The sequence below is a fragment of the Giraffa tippelskirchi genome, chromosome 4 (assembly GCF_054371585.1).
Source record: "Giraffa tippelskirchi isolate mGirTip1 chromosome 4, T2T-mGirTip1v1.2.pri, whole genome shotgun sequence".
Taxonomy (NCBI): Eukaryota; Metazoa; Chordata; class Mammalia; order Artiodactyla; family Giraffidae; genus Giraffa; species Giraffa tippelskirchi.
In genome coordinates, this window is record NC_137278.1 from 65,204,140 (window position 1) to 65,227,160 (window position 23,021).

The 23,021-nt window shown below is 38.5% G+C and overlaps 1 protein-coding gene across 1 annotated transcript in view; it reads right to left on the reverse strand.

The window, feature by feature from the left end:
• The window catches only part of EML6 (EMAP like 6), a 295,589-nt gene that overhangs the window by 102,437 nt on the left and 170,131 nt on the right, over positions 1-23,021 (reverse strand). Inside the window, exons 14-17 of the mRNA XM_081589485.1 lie at positions 18,674-18,792; positions 16,361-16,547; positions 13,748-13,853; positions 7,213-7,306 (exon numbers count right to left, since the gene is read on the reverse strand). Coding sequence (XP_081445611.1) covers positions 7,213-7,306; positions 13,748-13,853; positions 16,361-16,547; positions 18,674-18,792 — 506 coding nt within the window. The remainder of the gene's footprint in view (positions 1-7,212; positions 7,307-13,747; positions 13,854-16,360; positions 16,548-18,673; positions 18,793-23,021) is intronic.

A 23,021-nucleotide genomic window follows, 5' to 3' on the forward strand; every position in this document is an offset into this window, starting at 1 on the left:
ATGCAATTAGACAAGGTCTAAAAAATTAAAGACACAGGAGTGAGAATGGAAAAGGTAAAACTATTTCTATCTGCAAATGATATAATTTCATGTCTAAAAAATCCAAAAGAAAATAAAGTAAAAACAACTACAAATAAGATAATTTAGGAAATTTACAGTATATAAAATTAAATACAGAGTCAATAACCCTAATATATATTTACATTATCCAGTTGAAACATACATTGGAAGAAAGGACTATATTTAAAACAATAATAAAAATATCAAGGCATACATTTAATAAGAACTGTGCACTAACATATAAATGAGTATAACAACAAGAAAACAAAAACCCATCAGTAATATACATAGAAAAACATTCCATGTTCTTGGGCTAGAAAACTCAATCATAAAGATGTTAATTCTAGCTTTGTTTATGAATTCAACTTGATTCCAAAAGATAAGAGCATTTTCTATTGCTCTTTTCATATTCTATTGCTCTTTTCAGAAAAGAGTGTCTAGTCTTTAATTTGGAGCTGCTGCTGGCACCCTGATTTTAAAGTTCTTATGGAAGAATAAAACAGCAGTATGGCGAAGAAAACTCTGAAAAAGAAAAGCTAAATGGGAAGAGTAGGTGTCCTAGGTATTAAAATAACTTATAAAACCTTCATGATTAAAACAGTATGGTATTGGTGCACAAGTGACTGACAAGCTAATGGTAAAATAGAAAATCTATAAAGAGACCCAAATGAATATTAAAATGTAGCACATACTAAAGACAGGTCTCAAATCAATGTGGGGTGTGTGTGTGTGAAATGAATACTTAAAATAAATGGTGTATGTTACTAAATGCTGGCAAGGATGTGGAGTAACAGGAATTCTCAGTCATTGTTGGTGGGAATGCAAAATGGTACAGTTACTTTGGAAGACATTTTGGTAGTTTCTTATAAAAACTAAACATATTCTTACCATAAGATCCAGCAATCATGTTCCTTAGTATTTATCCAAAGGAGTTGAATTTACGTCCACACAAAAACCTGCACATGGATGCTTATGGCAGCTTTAAACATAATTGCCAAAACTTAGAAGCAACCAAGATGCTCTTCAGGTGAATGGATAAAAAAACTGTGGCACATTCAGAGAATGGAGTATTATTCTGGTGCTAAAAAGAAATGAGCTATCAAACCATGAAGAGACATGGAGGAACTTTAAATGGATACTATTAAGTGAAAGAAGCCAATCTGAAAAGGCGATATATTATATGATTCCAACTAACTGATTTTCTGGGAAAGGCAAAACTATGGAGAAAGTTAAAAAAATGAATGGTTTCCAGGATAGAGAGGAGCAAGGGATGAATAGGCAGAGCACAAAGGATCTTTAGGGAAGTAAAACTATTCTTCATGATACTATAATGGTAGATACATGTCATCATACACCTGTCAAGACTCACAGAATGTGCAACATCAAGAGTGAACCCTAATGTAAACTGTGGGCTTTGGGCGATAATGATGTGTCAATGCAGCTTCATCTGTTATAACAAATGTACCACTCTGGTGCCAGGTGGGGATTTGAAGGAGGCTGGAATAGTGGACATATGGGAACTTTATTATCTGTACAATTTTGCTATGAACTTAAACCTGCTTTAAAAAATAAAGTCTATATAAAAGGGAAAAGAAAAATGGTATTTGAAATACCTTGATAGCTCTAAGGATAAAGGATAAAATTGAATCTGTGTCTGGAAATAGACAGACACTGGGATAAATTCCAAATGATTTAGAGATCTAAATGTAACTATGGAGCCATGGCAGATTAGAAGAAATCATGAGTGATTTCCTTTGAACCTGAGAACAGGGAACACTTTTCTTAATTAGTCTCAAAATCTTGAAGTATTCAACATTGCTAAATTTGACCACATAAAAATAAAAGCCTTTGCATGATGAAAAACATCATAGCAAACTCAAAGGACAAATGATAAATTAGATGAAATACATGTAAGCTATAGACAACAGACAAATAACCCTGATGTTTAAAGGACTACTTCCTGTGTGAAGTGTATTTCAGAGAAACCAAGTGGTTCATGAGGGAAAACTCTTCTTTATAGAATTCTAGCTAGTATGAAGAATGAATAATAGAATTAGAAAATTATCATCTTCAACCCTTAATTAATCAGTTTAGCCCAGAGTTGTAAATGGAGATACAACCATTAGATAACACATTGACAGAAAACTTTCTAATGGGAGGATGAGGCTGATACTACTAAAACCACAATAGGGCTGAATATTACTAAGAGTTGGAGAACCAGACATATGAGGGCAATGGTGTACCATGGGGTAGACTGGAATGGTGATCTGCCCTGAGAAAGAGGAATTCCATCCCTGTCATTGTTTAGAATTGCTGGCTCAGGAGAATAATAATAAAAAAAAAAAGACTTACTTTTAGTTGGCTTTATTATTCTTAAAAAAATTCCTACAGATAATACAAGCACTATCGCTTGTACCTGGTAGGTACTACTCCCACTGCCCCTATGCTCTGGCATGCCACTGATTATGTTGCCTCTGATAGAGTGAAACATGAAGTACGGATTAGATGTGCTCATGCTCTTGACTGAAAAACTGAACTTAGGAGAAAATATCTGCAAATCATATATTTGATAAGGGACTGATATCCAGGATATATTTTTAGAAAAAATAACAACTCAATAATTAAAAGGCAAATAACCCAATTAAAAATGGACAAAATATCTAAATTGACATTTATACAAAGAATATATAAATTATTAACATAAACTTTAGAGAGAAGATGCTAGAGAAAACTGAAATGAAAAGTGAGAACAGATATCACAAATTATATCCGCTACATAGAAAAGAGCATTGCTTTGCTTGCTTGTGTCTATACAATGGCAAACAATTAGACAGCTGGAAAAATCTTTTTGGAGAGCACATTTTCAGTTCAGTTCAATCGCTCAGTCATATCCAACTCTTTGTGACCTCATGCACTGCAGCACGCCAGGCCTCCCTGTCCATCACCAACTCCCAGAGCTTGCTCAAACTCAAGTCCATCGAGTCAGTGATGCCACCCAGCCATCTCATCCTCTGTCGTCCTCTTCTCCTCCTGCCTTCAATCTTGCCCAGCATCAGGGTCTTTTCCAGTGAGTCAGCTCTTCTCATGAGGTGGCCAAAGTATTGGAGTTTCAGCTTCAACATCAGTCCTTCCAAAGAACACCCAGGACTGATCTCCTTTAGGATGGACTGGTTGGATCTCCTTGCAGTTCAAGGGGCTCTCAAGAGTCTCCTCCAACACCACAGTTCAAAAGCATCAATTCTTTGGCGCTCAGCTTTCTTTCTAGTCCAACTCTCACATCCGTACATGACTACTGGAAAAACCTTAGCTTTAACTAGACGGACCTCTGTTGGCAAAGTAATATCTCTGCTTTTTAATATGCTGTCTAGATTGGTCATAACTTTCCCTCCAAGGAGTAAGCGTCTTTGAATTTCACGGCTACAGTCACTATCTGCAGTGATTTTGGAGCCCCCTAAAATAAAGTCTCTCACTGTTTCCATTGTTTCCCTATCTATTTGCCATGAAGTGATGAGACTGGATGCCATGATCTTCGTTTTTTGAATGTTGAGTTTTTAGCCAGCTTTTTCACTCTCCTCTTTCACTTTCATCAAAAAGGTCTTCAGTTCCTCTTCACTTCCTGCCATAAGGGTGGTGTCATCTGCATATCTGCACATTTTAGTTTTCATCTAATTTCTTGATGTCATAAAAATCCCAGTGTTGTTTCTCTTGTGGCTAAAATTCTAAACTGACTGATGATGGCATGTCAATCTTTAGTCAATGTCAACACCTAAATAAAGAACACTCACTGAATTACCTCTGTCGTTTTTTTCCTTTAGACATGTGTTAAATTTGTAGGGAAGTTGCCTACAACTGTGTATGTGTGTGTGTGTGTATGTATGTAAGAAAAACAAAATGGAAAGAGTTTCATGTCCTACAACTGATGAAATAAGAATGCAGGAGAGTCAGTACTGCTGCTCTAATACAGGGCAAGTCCCTATGCCTGTGTCATTTACGAGACAGGGCCATGTACAAAGGTAACCCACAACTGGAAGACTGAATATTTGATTTATGCCTCAGCCCAAGATTGAAAATAGCTTATAATACAAAATAACAAAGAATAAGACAGGGAATAATGAGAAGAAGAAAGGGAGATGATATATTGGTGAGTGGGGGGGGGAGCAAGTTACAGAGCAGTATGTATAATATTCCATATATGAATAAAACAGACAAAAATACTCACAGAATATATATCAAAGAATATAGGTTAAAAATGTTAGCCATAGCTATGTCTGGGCAGTAGAATTAAGAATCATTTTCTTCTTGGAGACTTTCTGTGCTAACTTTTCTATAATCATGTATTATTTTGAAAACAGAAGAAAATTAATAAATGTTATTTTAAAAAGAGATCCATATTTTAAAAAAAGGAAAGGTGGCAGTTTCATATTAAGGAGACTTGATCACATTCACTAAATGTATGTAAGGGCAGGGTAAATTAGATCAAGCAGCAAGCTAAAACAGAAGTGCATACTCTGAAGGTATATTTACCTGCTCTACATGGCCCTATGTTTTGTCCCTAAGCTTTCTAGTAACACAGTACTTTTCAATGTTGAAGTATTCTTGTTATGCACCATGATAACTTATACCTTTTGCCTAAGGTCCCCACTGTTCAAACTTCTGAGATGAAGTTCGTTAATAATAGTCATTGCCCCTGGTAATGTTACTGGTGTGATAGAAATCCAAAAAAAGGGACATGGAAGTGCCTGATCAATTGTCTCTTTGTTCTGTCCCGAGTGACACTGGTATCAGGCTATTTCATTACTGCCCATAAGAGATTTCTGTTGGTTGCTAAATGGGTTACTTGTATACCAACCTTGAAAAGGAAAAAAAGACTAAACAATTCATTTGTAATGGAAGTGACTGAAGTCATTCATAAACATTAGCAGAGGTAACTGAAGTCATTCATGAAAATTAGCAAAGATCAACAAAAAAGTGTGCAAGGAGATTGGTTCAAGTCTCATCAAGATCTGTAATAAGATCTTTATGGGTTATATCTGAACCTCTCTGATTTCTATGAGCAGATGAAAACGTAGGTTCACTTACACACGCTCACAACTGACAGGTGGCTCCTGAGGGTGGGGGGCATACGTGAGCCTCAGGCAGCAGCAGCACTGCAGGTGATACCGTCTCAGCCGTGAACTATGCCCCTCCTCTCATGGGGAATCTCACATCCTGGGTCATGGGCGCTGCTGTGGAATATCGCCTGCCAGAACCCACGACCTGTGGGATGCAGGTCTGCTGTTGAGCCTGGCTAGGTGATGGTGGCAATGACCGAGACACAGCAGAGCAGAGTGAAGGATATCACTGAGTTAGCCATCCTCTGAGAGTAAATGAGACCCTTGGAGGAGCTACGATGACTCCCGGGAGTCAGTAAGGTCCCGTCAGTGAAGTATTACTCCTTTTTCTTTGTCACTTCTTTCATGGTCCTGTGTTTAAAGTTTCTGTCTTTAAGCACTCTAATCCTCAGGCCATAAGTAGAACTTTAATTTTTTTGTTTGGTTACTTATTTACATAAATATCTATGATTGTTTTAACATTGTATAAATATTATTTATTGCTTAAAAGTCTAGTATTCAACCAAAGAACTTTAACAGTCCTTGACACACCTTCCTGGAAAGAGCACTGGCTGAATGTTACATCTGTGAAATTGTTCTCTGAGGGTAATTCTGCAGGTGTCCTCTTCAGAGAATGTGACATATGGCTTGGGACCAATTCCAAAAATAAATGGCATTATTAACATAATGATAAGTTGCTTTGTGGTAATTAAATACTAGTAACACTACCAAACATATCAAATATATACTTCTAAAATATTAATATTTCCTTCTTCCACTTTTATTACTGTTTTCGGCATACAACAAGTAAGCCAATCAGATTTGCAGGGAAATTGAGTTCTTATGGCTTTTGAAATGTAGACATGTGCTTTACCTGAAATGAACTGTAATACAAACAGTAGTTAGCAGAAATATTAAAGTAAAATATAGTATATTAATCTAGGAGGAAAGCAGAGCTCTGTTTAGAAGCTAAATCTGAGTATCAGCAGGGAGTGATAAAACTGTGAGGAATACTAGAGAGACAAAAAGAAAAACCACTTGGGTAGGCAGATTTATGAGCTGCCATTTGCTGCCAAGAATTCCATCTCAATAGCAGTCATCAGAAAAGCTCCCTTTTTTATCCTAAGATGGTCAGCTGGAGTCTTCAAGACTCCATCTGCTCCTCCTCTGAATCTCCAGCAATTTATAGATCTTCATTCATTAAATTAAATTGTCAAAACCCCCACTTTCCCCCTACTTAATATTGTAGATGGAAACAGCAATTTAAAAAGTGAATACTGGAGTTCAAAGCCATCAACTTAAAATGGTTTTATGGTGCAAGATAAAAAGGAAGTTGGTTTATACAGGGAAGAACCAATAGAGACATATACTGATAATATGTCTTGGACAACAAATCGTCCTTAGTTGCCAACTATTTTGACCTCTGACCATGGCCAGGCAAACAGCTAAGCCCAAAGCAAGCAGGAATGGAAAGCAATGTTCAGACTTAGGGCTGATTCAGCAGGGAGGGAGGCTGGGGTGCGGGAGGACAGGTGGTCTATAAACAGCAGTCGGTCTTGGAAAGTCTATTTATAAGACAGGGAGATTAGTGAAACAATCTGCCTGCTTTGAAAGCGAGTGGCAGATGTACACGATGGGCCTCCTTTCCTGCATGCCACAGCTTCATGACAAATGCTGCTGACTCCAGTGACATTGATGCTCCTTCACCAGATGCTAAGACAGTTGAAAAACAAGGGGGAAGGCACAAGGCTGAGAAAAGTGGCTTTTCTACTGCTGGTAAAAAGCTCTGATATACACAATGCATAGACTACTAAAAGCAAAGTGGTGGATAACTCTCTGGAAAGGATTTCAGAATTCTTCAATTCCCTGAAACAAACATCAATTCCTCTAAGTCAGGTTTGTCACCACGAAATATTACAATATGTTTTCACTTAGGTGTTAAGATTTCTATGTGAATTTCATCTGAATTTGAAGATGAAATCTTACCAGAAAAGGCAAACTATTAATGTTTACTGAAGTGTGATCATCGGCAGGATGTTGTAAGACCCGGGCGGCTTCTTACCTGGTGGTAGCTATCTTTTCTCCCTTTTTCCAGTCCCAAAACACAACACTGTGAAAATCGTCTAAACCGACCGACACCAGACATTTTCCATCAGCTGTATGAAAACAACACAAATGTCAAATGACTCATTTCTTCAATGAAAAACCAAAACATTTTATCTACTGTAAAGAGGAACAAGAAATTGACCTTAGAAGAAGAATACACTAAAGGAATCTCACTAAAAGAAATGCATAAGTAATAATAGTGGAGCTACTCAATGTATAAAAAGTGGACGTTCTGGGAGAATAGCATTGAAACATGTATATTATCATATGTGAAACAGAACACCATTCCATGTTCGATGCATGAGACAAAGGCTCAGGGCCGGGGCAATGGGATGACTCAGAGGGATGGGATGGGGAGGGAGGTGGGTGGGGGGTTCAGGAAGGGGAACACATGTAAACTCATGGCTGATTCATGTCAATGTATGGCAAAAACTATTACAATATTGTAAAGTAATTAGCCCCCAACTAAAATAAATAAATTTATTAAAAAAAAAAAAAGTGGATGCTGAACTGAATTGCTGATCCAACATTCCAATCTCAGACACAGGGCTAGGGGGAGCTTCTCACATAAGTCCCCAAAACCTTGTCTATTTTGTGTCAGATAAAGCTCATGACATTTACTGGAAGAGTCATTTAACTTTGTGACTCTTAAGTCTATTATGAGCTCTAAAAAACTGGTTCTATTTAACCCTCCAAGACAAGAGCATTATAGAAACTAAATGTAACTTGGAAAATTCCTTCAAAAAATGACTTTATAATTTAAAAAGTCTTAGCTTCTTACTTTCCCTATTTCAAATGTAATATGCTTGCTGTAGGACATTGAGAAAATACAAAGGACATTTAAGAACTTTCCAAATTTCTAGGCCTGTGTTTGATGCATATCTTATCAGTTTACTACATAAATGTCCTTTGAAAAAACAAAACCAGGATCATAGTGAACATACTATTTTTTTCCACTTGTTATATGATGAACATTTTCTCTTGGTATTAAATATTATTTATAATACTATCAATGATTTGGACCGGCTGTTTGCCAAATAAAAAATAAATATAAGAGATATAATTGAATTTTAAGTCAAAACAGTTAATTTGCTTTTTCATTTCAAGACCAAAGAAAAGGTATAGTCAATAAGTCTTTCCTTTGCTGCCTCCTCACAGAGCTAGATTTACAGAAGTGTCTCGGGTCAGCAGTTCCTCCCCAGCTTGGAGTAGGCTGGAGACAGCAGCCAAGCTTACCAAGCCTCAGTTTAGCGGGGTGGCTTCTCCAACAACAGGGAACCATTATCAACGGGGTAAAGAAATGAGTATGTGATAAACTGCTTTTCACACAGCCCACTCAGGATTTCAACTGGTATTTTCAAAGATAGCCCTGGGGTAGATGCCAAATTAGGGTAGCCAGGAAATATAAAGGAGCCCTAGTCAAATTGAGATTTCATATAAGCAATGGATAATTTCTTAGTACGAGTATGTCCCTTGCAATATTATATTGCATGAATATTATATTGTATGAGACATACTTATATGAAGAAATTACACGTTGCTTGTCTAAAATTCAAATTTAACTGGGTCTTCTGTATCCATATTTGCTATAGCTAGTAACCTCCCCAAATGCTGGTTAACTCATGTCCAACCCCTGAGTGACTTTACTTGATCCAGAGACCATCCCCCAACCAACTAGGAACAGTAGTCTGCTCCTTTTCTGGAGGAAAAAGGAAAGTAAGAAAAAGGAAGAGCCTGGCTTAACAAACCAAATCCCCCCAATCCTCTAGTGCTTCTAAGTATGAGGCAAGGATTTGGAAGTTACATGAACTCTTTCAAGCTCCTAGACTGTAGTATTAGGTGAAGACATTAACACTTTGCTAAAGGCCTAAATCACCAAGAAGTGACTACTATAAACACATGCGTTTTCTGAATCATAATGAATATGTCCTCATGCTTAACTGTTACCAGGATTTAAATTGTGCCTGGTCTCTTTTCATGCATTTGGAAGAAGGGACTGGTGATGACTTCTTGTTCAGAACTACCAACATGACTTTTCCTAGTATCTCTTGGTGTGGCCTGGCTATGTTTCTATTTTAGCATGTCTCTGTATTTGGTGATTTTATTTTGATTGGAGAGTTCTCATTCCATTTTTAGATTGTAAGCTCTTAAGATGTACTTATAGTACTTGTATCACATTTCCAACATGATCCTCATACTGAGATGTTTTTCAATGAATTTTGATGACACTGGTGACATTAGGAGGATGAGGGAGATAAAAAAGGAATGTGTCCATGGATGGTATGGAGGGAATGTTCTGTTACATAAAATTTTAAATCAAAAACACTGCACAGATATTCGGTGTCTCCCCCTTTTTTGCATTTGTAAATCCTATATTTTGTTTTCTTTTGTAACCTGGGTAGCTGTATTAGATATCCTTCTTAATGCAAACGTTCACACATTTTAAGTGATAGTCATTTTTTTTTTTACATCTTTTGAAGAAGGCCTTAGAGTAAGTTCTTTTTTGCTTTTTCTTTTTATTAGAACTTCTATGAGGCTCCAACAGCTTGTCTTCACAGTTATACCACCTTTCTACCCCAATTTGTGACCTAGCAGCAATGAAGCGCCAGAACAAATCCAGAGGTGCCTTAACAAACATACCTTTTCTTTTAGGATGGTGACTTTTTCTTGAATTCTGCAAGTGTGGAGGATTTCTACTTATCACACAGTTTTGAAATACAACTGTATTTTGCTTAGTTGCTCAGTCATGTCCGACTCTTTGCAACCCCATTGACGGTAGCCTGACAGGCTCCTCTCTCCATGGGGATTCTCCAGGCAAGAATACTGGAGTGGGTTGCCATGCCCTCCTCCAGGGAATCTTCCCAACCCAGGGATCGAACCCAGGTCTCCCACATTGCAGGTGGATTCTTTATCGTCTGAGTCACCAGGGAAGTGGATTTCTTCCCAGTTTTTATTTCCCCTCACAGAGGCTTGACTTTAGCTTTGAAAAATCCATTGTTCCTTGACCATTTAGTTGGAGTTTCTGACTTTCAAACATATTTTTAGAGTTTAGGAAATGTACTTTCAAATCTTTCTAGTCACAGTATGTATTAATTATGGATATTTTGTGACATGGTCCAGAAATAATTCTAAGGCACTTAATGTCAACAGTAAAGGGCAAACTAGAAAGAGAAATATTTTATTCAGGCAATTACAAGTTGGTCCTATATTCAGGACTCATAAAAAATGCATAGGTTTTTGGAACTGAAGCACAATGAAATCAAGCAATCTCAGATGTGCCCTTGTGGAAATCACTATTATGCAATGAAAGTTTTTATAAATATGAGGATGATATTTAGGGTAGAAAATATGTATGTGGCTGAACTTTTCTCTTTCTAATTGGTTTTCCATTCATGTGGAAGCACTTTCCTGACTGCAAGCACAGAAACAAAGACCTCCATTTTCCCTAGACAGTGATAATAAATCCACAAGGTTAAAGAGTTGCTCAATTAAGTGACACAATATGAATTCATTCCTTCTTGTTGACATAATTTACAGGTATGGGTTATGTTGTTGGAAATGTTTTTGATTAAAAATGTCTTCTTTTTGTTTGCTTTGGAAGAGGGGCAAGAACAGATTAATCCAAATTCCTAGGTATAACTGCTTATGTGTTGTCTAGTTGTCATAGAATGTGCCTGCTTTGTATTTCCATGAGAATTTCTTTCTATCATCAGTAGGTCTCCACAACATCCTCCCAAATGAGCCGACTTATAAGAGATAGGTGGGTGTGGAGGTACACTGAGGCACACAGATAGGCCCCTGGCTAGATAATATCCAATGTGGGTACCCTGTGTACATGGTTAAACTGGGAAATGTAAAACATCTCTCTCATCATATTGACTTAAACGCCTCAGTTTCCTGTAAGTATCCAAAAGGAAAGGTATAGTTGCTCCTGCTGCAGTTCACAAAAGTGTTTGGTTCAAGGCTGTTCTAGCACAGGGGTGTCTTTTCACCAGAGGTGAGGGGTTGTCCCATGTGGCAGCCTCTATGCACTACCATGCCCATGACACATTTACACTGGAGAATGGGGGTGGAGGTGGCTGGAGCCCTGACCATTGGTTAGAGGGAGTGAGGAAGTAAGGGATCACCCTGAGTGACTCTCCTGCTAAAAGTTCACTCCAGCCCTGGTGGAGGGCAGGGGCAGGAAAGGGCAGGAGGATGAGCAGGGAAAGTGATGGCACAGCTCCTGGCACCAAATGGCCCCAGGCCTGGTGTCTTTTTCACGGGACTGAGAGCCAGGAGCTCTTGGTCCCTGCTCTGGATCTCAGTCATACCATCAGACTCTCTGGATCTTCATTCTTGGCCCGTAAAGCTGTGCAGGTGTCTGTTTAAGACTAAAGCTGTATCATTATAATACAAGGTACCACTATGAATATAAATTAAACTGAAGAGGCTTAGCTCACACCTTCAGAAGGGCCATAGAAACCACCAAGATCAACCAACCACAGTTCATCTTCATGGAACCATACACGGTGATGGATCAGACACAATAGATACTTCCCCACTTCCTCAAGAGTCCTTATTTGTTGTCCTTTCTCAAACTATCACCCAGCTTTTTTGGCGCCATTTATAAAATTAACATGGTATTTAAATTCTGAGACAAAAAATGTGATTTTTCACAATCAAAAATAACACATTTGCTGCAGAAATGGGTTCTTCCCTAGTGACTGTTATCTGGAGAATAGAGAATGTATTGTTAAAACGGAAATATCTTTTTACGCAGAAAATATTTACCTGAGCATTTCTTAATTTGCCTAAAATAGAATTAGAAGCAGTGACAGAATCCACTTCTCAGCCTCTTCTTAGAGTATCTGGTTTCTCTATCCCAGGCAACGATCTGAGGGGCCTGGGATAAACTACTTGTATAGTAGTTTAGAGCATATGAGAAGGTGCATATGACATCCACACGAATCTATACTGTGTGATTGGTCAGAGAATAAAGATAATTTTCATCCAAAGATGGTTTACATGTGAAGTTCTAGTAGCAGTAGTGAAAGGCAAGACAGAGCTCATTAAGCAGAACTTCATTCATTCACATTTTCGGAGTAGCCCCTGTGTACACAGCACTATAATATACTCAGTGGGGAACAGAGAGATGGACTAGATGAGTACTTTACATTCTGAGAGGGCCATAGGAGATGCTAACATAAATAACTATGGTACCCCATGGACTCTAACAGGTATCCTAAGAGCAATAACAACAAATAGGTTAAGCAATGCAGAGGGACAGGGCATTTCTCCCTGGAAGGCTGGAGTATAAAACTTTCAGCTTGGTCTTAAAGGATGGTTAAACTTAAACAAGACACATGAGAATAGCATAAGCAAAGGAACACAGGCAAAAAGAAGGGCAGGCGTACATTTAGGCTCTCCAGACAGGTTGATGTAAAGGAGCATGATTGGGTTGGTGGGTGAAAACACAGCAAGGGAACACCAAGGCCAGATCATAGAAGGCCATGAATGTTCAATAAGGGCTCAGCCTCGAGTCAGTCAGCCAAGTAGAGTCCATGGAGCAGACATGTAACTGCACTTCTACAGGATTCCAGAAGGGGGCAGGATGGGCTGGAGGAAGTGGGGATGGGATGCGAGACCAGCATAACCACCACGGCACAGACGACAGGAAGCTCAGCTCGAGGGAGGAAAGTAGAGAGGGAGGCATATGAGAGAGATGTTGGAGTTGTAAAATGGAATTTAACAACCAATATTATACATATTGCACATATTTGAGTGGAATTTAGAAAAAAAGAAATTACAGAATCAGTTTTCTGTAGAAAGTTAGAAATTTTTCCTACAGATCTAATTATCTACAATTGGGATTATTAAAAATTTCTAGGTAAAAACACCTTTTGTGTTTTAACCCTCATTTTTCAATTCCAGAATAAAGAAATGGCCTTACTCTGAAGAAAATTATATTCATCAGTTAGTATATTAATAACACTGTGTTAAAATTTTAAATTAAAGAGATGGAAACATCAGTTCTATTTTTTCAATATGAAATTCGATGTTCAAAACACCAGTGTTGTAAAGTGGCCTTTTGCAGAGAATTTGCAGCCCTCCCTCTAGTCCTTTATATTTTAAATCACAAGTGCTGTCTTTCCATTTACTTAAAGAGATGAAATTGATGCTCTGAGTCACTGCCAGAAATTTGCAACGACGGCTTTCAATGCCAACAGCTGCTCTGGATTTCAAATCTCTCAAGCAAATGCAGAACACAGTGTGAGCTCTGGGTAATGACTTAGGAGAGAGGAAATGAAGAGGAGGAAAGGAGGTGTGGTCTAAAGGCCACATTTTTAGTGAGGTATTCACATATCCGATTTCCAATCTAAGACTGGGCAGCTGACACACAAAGGGCTCACCTCCTTACAAGCAGGGCTAAACCAAATAAAAAAACCCAAAAAACCCAAAGTAAATGTGGAACCATCTGTCAGTGACTCCGGCGGCAAACTGGTGCTTACCTGAGAAATCGAGGGCACACACTCCTCTCTGATGTTGTCCTTTCAACAATGACAAACATTTTAGAGTCTGCGTGTCCCAGACATGAATAGCTGCATCTCTTCCAACCTTAAACAAAAGGATGAGTGTTATTAACAACTTATAAATTATAATAAAAGAGATTTTGTTCCTTAGAGTCAAGTGCTGCTCAGAAATCAAACCCCACATATGTGGAAAGTAGGAAGACCCTGGGAAATATTCTGGTCCAACTCCACTGGTTTTCAGAAGAGGAAGCTGAGGAACCAAGAGTCTAAGTGTCTTGATGGGTTCCAGCAGAGCCTGACCCAGTGTATGGCTCCCAGTTAAGGGACGTTTAAGACTCTAGTTCAAATGTCTTCTGGGCTTTGTTCTGTTAGTTAGTTCTATCCTTCCCTTCCCACCTTCTCAACTCTATACATGATTCCACTCCTTGATCAAGAAATTCAGCTGTTTGTTTTTATGACACTATCTATCCTAAGAGCTCTTTTACTTGCCTCAATTATTTACCCACCTCAAGGAGGCCTGGCCCTACTTCTACCCCTGGGAAGTGAAAGTTTCAAGGCTTAACTCTGTCATTAAGTGGCTTCTCCTCAAGGGGACACAAGCTTCTATCACACCAATTCCCAACAACAGATAAAACTGTAACACTAAATTGGTTTTCCTCACTTATAATGGTGGTAGTGGTTTAGTCGCTAAGTTGTGTCCGATTCTTGTGACCCCATGGACTATAGCCCTTCAGCTTCCTCTGTCCATGGGATTCTCCAGGCAAGAATACTGGAGTGGGTTGCCATTTCCTTCTCCAGGGAATCTTCCCAACCCAGGAATCGAACCTGGATCTCCTGCATTGCAGGCAGATTCTTTACCGACTGAGCTACAAGGGAAGCCACCACACTTATAATACACAGGGGGGAAAAATCCTTGTTGGGTATGATGACTCTAAAAGGAAAAATGGGACATGAAGTCATGCATGTAACTCAGCAGAGTCCACTGAACTCTCACACTGGCCTGTGGAGGGCCAGTTACCCCAGGAGAGGGTACTGGCATACTGGTCTGCTTCCCACCAGTTACAGTGTAAAGTGTGGTGGATCCTCAGGGGTTTAGGTAAAGAACCAATCTCTGATTTTTCTTTCAAAGGAAGGATGTTAAATACCCATGAATCTAGCATCATCTGCTTCTAAGAAAGACAAAAAAGGGGGAGGGGGCAGGAAAGAGTGAAAAGGCAAAGCAGTGATCAATTACCTATAAAATTTAATGTCAGCTAAGACAGAATAGATGATCTAATTTACAGTTGGAAGAGAAGCAAATCATGTTTAAATTAATGGCTCTTTCCTTCTAGGGGATTGTAATCCTTTTACAAATAATATAAGAACTATGAACTCTTTCCCCACCAAATGCACATTTCTGGGGGCTGACTCTCTACATACTTCAGTTTCATCCATGGCTATGAACAGCAGGCTATAAAGCCTGTTCAAAGATGTCTACCTCCTGTCAAGTCTCAGAAATCATTTGTTGTCTCATGTTAATCTTTGACCCCCATGAAAGTGAAAGGGAAAGTGAAAGTCACTCAGTTGTCTCTGACTCTTTGCGACCCCATGGAGATCTTCCCAACCCAGGAATCAAACCCAGGTACCTTCATACCAGTAGTTTTTCTTGGAATTTGCCACTCTGATGTTGAGGATCAGGTGAAGTATTTCCAACAGTTAAAAGCTCATGATAAAACCAAATAAAAATGCAATTTAAACATTGGTAGAAAAGAGTATAATACTGAAAATACTGTTGACAATACTATTGCTTTACCAGCAAGATCTGAGTTTAACAGATTCTTTGTTGAATTGAACACAGAGCTCTGTTTTGAGCAGCTTTTCAATTATAGACTCAATAATTTTAGGCATTCCAAGATGGTTCAGATAAAATTTAGTTTTTTGAAGGCTAAAATACAGAATAATGAATGATCCCAAATTAATACAACTTTAAGTTCTATAACAATAACTATACACTAGACGTTACAGTGGTATTAAAACATGGTTCATTCAGTAAACAGTTTTGAGTACCTAGGATATACTGAGTTCTGAGTAAGGAGGTAAATATAGTAAGACTTCATGGAACTTACATTATTTTAGTTTCACTTAATCCTGTTCACAGATTTCATCATGTCAGAATAAGACTCCCTCAAAGGCTTCCCAAAAGTTCTGGTGTGTATTGGTTGATTTTCCCACCATCATGAAATGATCCCGTATTCACTGCTCTTTCAGGTTCCTGTGCTGTGCTAAGTCGCTTCAGTCATGTCGGACTCTTTGCAACCCTATGGACAATAGCCTGCCAGGCTCCTGTGTCCATGGGATTCTCTAGGCAAGAAGGCTGGTGTGGGTTGCCATGTCCTTCTCCAGTGGACCTTCCCAACCCAGGGATCGAACTCTGGTATATATTGGTTGATTTTTCCCACCATTATGAAATGATCCAGGATTCACTGCACCTTCAACTTCCTACTTCAGATATATTTCTACCAAGTGTTTCTTGAGTTTCTTACATGTAAACTGAGTTCAAAATTAAATCCTCTCTCTTCAGCTAAATCCGCATCTTACAGGGGAGATATATACCTGCCCAGTGGCCACGTAGTCCTTCACTGGATGAATGGTCAGGCTGAGAATGTCATCGTCGTGTCCCAGGTACAGCCTTTGCGAATGTTGCTGCCTATTGTACACGACAGCAACTGCAGCAATGTGATAGACCACTTCTCCAGCTTGTGTGTAGAACAGATTGTTTCTACAATCGTAGCCTCTGTAACTGAAGCACAGGTCCAAGAAATGCACAGTAGGTGAATAAGCAGTGAACGTACAGAGCAGAAGTTGTGAGAAGATAAAGTTAACATGCTAACAGGGACATGGACAAGTAGAACCCAGGTGTCTCCACAGTGGCCTGTGACAGTGATCTTCAGTGAGGGAATGAGGATCTCTGAAGGCAAGTGATGACTTTCAAAGGGGCAAATGGACACTGGTAATTTTTAACAGAATTTACTTCCAGATCCTCAGCTACGATATGTGCTTTTTCTTAAAACTGACCAGTCTGAGAACACACCTGTGATGAGGGGCAGGTTTTCCCTTCCCACTTCCCATTTCCTAACTGCCTTCCTCCCAGTTTAGAAGTCAATCCTCTTACTCACCTGGAATCTTATTATGGTGTGCTACCTTCGAATGTCGAACCTTCCAGGGACACCAAAACAATTTTTTGCTTTTAACAAAACTGAAGAGTGATTTAACTGAATTGTCAGCTGATGGATCATTAAATTACATTTTTGTGTGATATATCAAAATCACAATCTATATTTTTGGCCTGTAACTCAGGAGGAATTTAAAGAATTTATTACCATTGCTGTGATAAAACTGCCTCTGTTCTCATCTACTTAAATAAGTAGATATGAGTAAGTTTTCTTAGTGCTTACATTAAAAAGTGCAAAATTGGAATAGATAAAATGCTAAACTGTATTACCGTCTAGCAATAAGAAATATACATGCACATATATCTGACTCATTGAAAAAATTCTATCTTAATATTATTTTCAATAAAAATTTTCATGTTTAATAACTTTATCAGAATTTATACTACCTTTATGTTGATTTGGCCAGCTATTAATTATTAATATTAATAGTTATAATGATAATTAAATCCAGAAAAAAATGTGTTAATGCTAAGAGCAGCACTGTCCAATAGAAATATTACGTAAATCACATAGGTAATTTAAAAAGTTATAATTGTCACATTAGAAAATGAAAAGGAACAGATGAAATTTATCTTAAGAATATTTAACCCAATGTCTAAAATATTATCATGTCCACCTGTAATCAATACAAAACATTTTAATGACGTGTATACTTTTTTTACATTAAGTCTTCAAAATCTGGTGTGCATTTTCTATATACAGCACATCTTAATTTAGAGCAGTCACATTTCAAGTGTTCATTGGCTACAAGTACATACTGTACTGGAGAGCATAGAGTTAGACAGTTATGAAGTAAAGTCGCTCAGTCGTGTCCGACTTTTTGTGATCCCATGGACTGTAGCCTGCCAGGCTCTTCCGTCCATGGGATTTTCCAGGCAATAATATTGGAGTGGGTTGCCATTTCCTTCTCCAGGGGATCTTCCCAACCCAGGGATCGAACCTGGGTCTCCCGCATTGTAAGCAGATGCTTTTACCATCTGAGCCACTAGGGAAGTCTCTAGACAGTTACGGTCATAGGGAATTAAATTTAATTTGAACTGATAGATATGCTTTTTTCTTGTTGAGGTTAAGACAGGGTGCTCAATAAAAGACTTACCAGCATAAAAATAATACATTAGGGTAAAATTCTGTGGGAGAAGTAGGACAGAAATACGGGTTCATGTATTTTTTAAACTGATGATAGAAATCAAATGTCTATGGCATTTAGGTTCCATTGGAGCCATTTAAATAAATAATGTGAGTATTTATAAAACACTAGATATTATACTCTTTACAAGCATTTAAGCTTAGGTTGAAAAATCTTTGATGTCTACTTAAATTGTGGAAAGTTGCACGTGATTTTCAAAATTCAAAATTATTTAGGACATATATGAACAAAAGTGTTTCAAAGAAAGGTTGTCCTAGGAAAGCCAGCTGAATAGAGCAGGAGTTATGGAATGAAGGAAGCAGAGATGGAGAGAATGAAATGAAATAACAAGCAGTGATAGTAACACATGCATCACGAAAGGACATGAAGCATGAAAAATCTAGACACGCACATTGAGATGGACACAGAACGCTGAGAAAACTGGACAGAGAGTCATGGTTAAAATATTAAGCACAAGTAAGTGCAAGGTGGAGAGGAGAGCCAGCCTGAAGTGGGGCAGGACTGAAAAGGATGACAAGTTGATAAGGCTGGTGACATGTCACCTACCCGTGTATGAACTGGAGTTTCAGGCTGTCCTCAGGAGCCTTTTCTCGTTTGAGGAAGGGCACTGCATGGTTCTTCTCTTTACTTTGTTGCTTTAGCTGAGGTAGATCTTCTTTGTAAACCTTCATGGGTAACAGAAACTCAGTGAGAGACTCTTCAGGTTTCAAATACATAAATATCTTGGCATTCTCAGGAAATCTTTAATTGCAGGAAATCCAGTTTTTGAAAACATTAGAAGTTAAAAGTGGTCACAAGAGAAAAAGAAGGGCATTATATAATGGTAAAGAGGTCAACTTATTGAGAAGATTTAACAATGGTAAATATTTATGCACCTGACAGCATCTAAATCTGCAAAGCATATATTAACAACTAAAAGAAGAAATAAATATCAATACAGTAATAGTTGGGAACTGTAAAATCCCACTCTCAACTACAGATTGATCATCCAGAGAATCAATAATGAGACAGATTTGAATAATACCACAGGCCAGAAGAATAGATGCTTTCAAATTGTGGTGCTAGAGAAGACTCTTGAGAGTCCCTTGGACAGCAAGGAGATCAAACTAGTCAAGATTAAAGGAAATCAACCCTGAATATTCATTGGAAGGATTGATGCTGAAGCTGAAGCACCAAAACTTTGGCCACCTGATGTGAATAGCCGACTCACTGGAAAAGACCCTGATGCTGAGAGAGACTGAAGGCAGGAGGAGAAGAGGATGACAGAAGATGAGATGGTTGAATGGCATCACTGATTCAATGCACATGAACTTAGGCAAACTCTGGGAGATGGTGGGGGACAGGGAGGCCTGGCAGGCTGCAGTCCGTGGGGTTGCAAAGAGTCGGACATGACTTGGCAACTAAACAACAACAACAACAGACCAAATATTCTAACAAACAAATATGGAACATCTCATTTATCAGCAGCAGAATACACATTCTTCTCAAGTGCACAAAGAACATTTTCTAGGACAGATCATGTTAGACCACAAAACAAGGCTCAATAAATTTAAAAAGACTGAAATTATATCAAGTATCTTCTTCTGACCACTATTGTATGAAACCAGAAATAATTACAGACCTAACAGAAGCAGAAGATATTAAGAAGAGGTGGCAAGAATACAAAGAAGAACTATACGAAAAAGATCTTAATGAGCCAGAAAACCACGATGGTGTGATCACTCACTTAGAGCCAGACATCCTGGAGTGTGAAGTTAAGTGGGCCTTAGGAAGCATAACTATGAACAAAGCTAGTGGAGGTGATAGAATTCCAGCTGAGCTATTTCAAATCCTAAAAGATGATGCTGTGAAAGTGCCGCACTCAATATGCCAGCAAATTTGGAAAACTCACCAGTGGCCACAGGACTGGAAAAGGTCCGTTTTCATTCCAATCCCAAAGAAAGGCAATGCCAAAGAATGTTCAAACTATTTCACAATTGCACTCATCTCACACGCTAGCAAAGTAATGCTCAAAATTCTCCAAGCTAGGCTTCAACAGTACATAAACTGAGAACTTCCAGATGTTCAAGCTGGATTTAGAAAAGGCAGAGGAACCAGAGATCAAATTCCCAACATCCGCTAGATCATAGAAAAAGCAAGAGAGTTCCAGAAAAACACCTACTTCTGCTTTACTGACTACGCTAAAGCCTTTGACTGTGTGGATAACAACAAATTGTAGAAAATTCTTCAAGAGATGGGAATACCAGACCACCTTACCTGCCTCTTGAGAAATCTGTATGCAGGACAAGAAGCAACAGTTAGAACTGGACATGAAACAATGGACTGGTTCTAAATTGGGAAAGGAGTATGCGAAGGCTGTATATTGTCACCCTGCTTATTTAACTTATATGCAGAGTACATCATGTGAAATGCCGGGTTGGAAGAAGCACAAGCTGGAATCAAGATTGCCGGGAGAAATAACAATAAACTCAGATAGGCAGATGACACCACCCTTATGGCAGAAAGTGAAGAGGAACTGAAGAACCTCTTGATGAAAGTGAAAGAGGAGAGTGAAAAAGCTGGCTTAAAATTCAACATTCAAAAAACTAAGATCATGGCATCTGGTCCCATCACTTCATGGCAAATAGATGGGGAAACAATGGAAACAGTGACAACTTTATTTTCTTGGGCTTCAAAATCACTGTAGATGGTGACTGCAGCCATGAAATTAAAAGATGCTTGATCCTTGAAAGAAAAGCTATGGCCAACCTAGACAGCATATTAAACAAGCAGAGACATTACTTTGCTGACAGAAGTCCGTCTAGTCAACGCTATGGTTTTTGCAGTAGTCCATGTATGGACATGAGAGTTGGACCATAAAGAAAGCTGAGCACAGAAGAATTGATGCTTTTGAACTGTGGTGTTGGAGAAGACTCTTGAGAGTCCTTTGGATTGCAAGGAAATAATACCAGTCAATCCTAAAGGAAATCAGTTCTGAATATTCATTGGAAGGACTGATGGTGAAGCTGAAGCTCCAATACTTTGCCCACCTGACGTGAAGAGCAGACTCACTGGAAAAGACCCTGATGCTGGGAAAGATTGAAGGCAGGAAGAGAAAGGGACGACAGAGGATGAGATGGTTGGATGGTATCACTGACTCGATAGACATGAGTTTGAGTAAGCTCTGGGAGTTGGTGATGGACAGGGAAGTCTGGTGTGCTGCAGTCCATGGGGTCTCAAAGAGTCAGACACGACTGAACTACTGAACTGAACTGAGAAATAAGTAACAGGAAGAAAGCTGAGAAAGTCACAAATAAGTAGGAATTAACACACTTCTGAACAACTAATGGATCAAAGAAGAAATCAAAAAGGAAATTTTTAAAAACCTGACAGAAATGAAAATGGAAACACAACATACCAGAACTTATAGGATATGGCAAAAGCATATCTAAGGGGATCGTTTGTAGCTAATAAACATATCCATTAAGAAAAAAGATACATTTCAGATAAAGAACTTAGTATTATATGTCAAGGAGCTAGAAAAAAGTTTGGAATTAGTTTGGACATTAAGTCCAATGTTAGAAGAAAAGAAATAATAGAGATTAGCACAGAAATAAATGAAATAGAGAATAGGAAAACTGTAGAAAAGATTAATAAAACTAAGAGTAGGTTCTTTGAAAAGATAAATGAAATTGAGAACATAAGATTGAATTTTACTTCTAATAGTTAGAATTGGTCATGGAACAACAGACTGGTTCCAAATAGGAAAAGGAGTACATCAAGGCTGTATATTGTCACCCTGCTTATTTAACTTATATGCAGAGTACATCATGAGAAACGCTGGGCTGGATGAGGCACAAGCTGGAATCAAGACTTCTGGGAGAAATATCAATAACCTCAGATATGCAGATGATACCACCCTCATGGCAGAAAGTGAAGAAGAACTAAAGAGCTGCTTGATGAAAGTGAAAGAGAAGAGTGAAAAAGTTGGCTTAAAGCTCAACATTCAGAAAACTAAGATCATGGCATCTGGTCCCATCACTTCATGGCAAACAGATGGGGAAACAGTGGTTGACTTTATTTTTTGGGGCTCCAAAATCACTGCAGATGGTGACTGCAGCTATGAAATTAAAAGACGCTTACTCCTTGGAAGGAAAGTTGTGACCAACCTAGACAGCATATTAAAAAGCAGAGACATTACTTTGTCAACAAAGGTCTGTCTAGTCAAGGCTATGGCTTTTCCAGTAGTCATGTATGGATATGAGAGTTGGACTATAAAGAAAACTGAGCACAGAAGAATTGATGCCTTTGACCTGTGGTGTTGGAGAAGACTCTTGAGAGTCCCTTGGACTGCAAGGAGATCCAACCAGTCCATCCTAAAGGAGATCAGTCCTGGGTGTTCTTTGGAAGGACTGATGTTGAAGCTGAAACTACAATACTTTGGCCACCTGATGCAAAGAGCTGACTGATTTGAAAAGACCCTGATGCTGGGAAAGATTGAGGGCAGGAGGAGAAGGGGATGACAGAGGATGAGATGGTTGGATGGCATCACCGCCTCAATGGACATGGGTTTGGGTAAACTCTAGGAGTTGGTGATGGACAGGGAGGCCTGGTGTGCTGCAGTTCATGGGGTCACAAAGAGTCAGACACTACTGAGCAACTGAACTGAATGAACAAAGCTAACTTGAAGTATCTTTTAAATCCTTGGGATTTAAAAGAATTCTTTTGAAAAATTCCACTATTATTTTTCTTAATCAATTTATATCTAGATAATATAGTTACTTCAGAAAAATATGAAAGGAAATTATTAAATAAAATTTTCAATAAAATATGATTTAAATATTTTGGTATAATTTCTTCTAGGCAAGAAATCTCTGATTATTCAAACATGTAAAATGTGGCCTTGCAAATCATG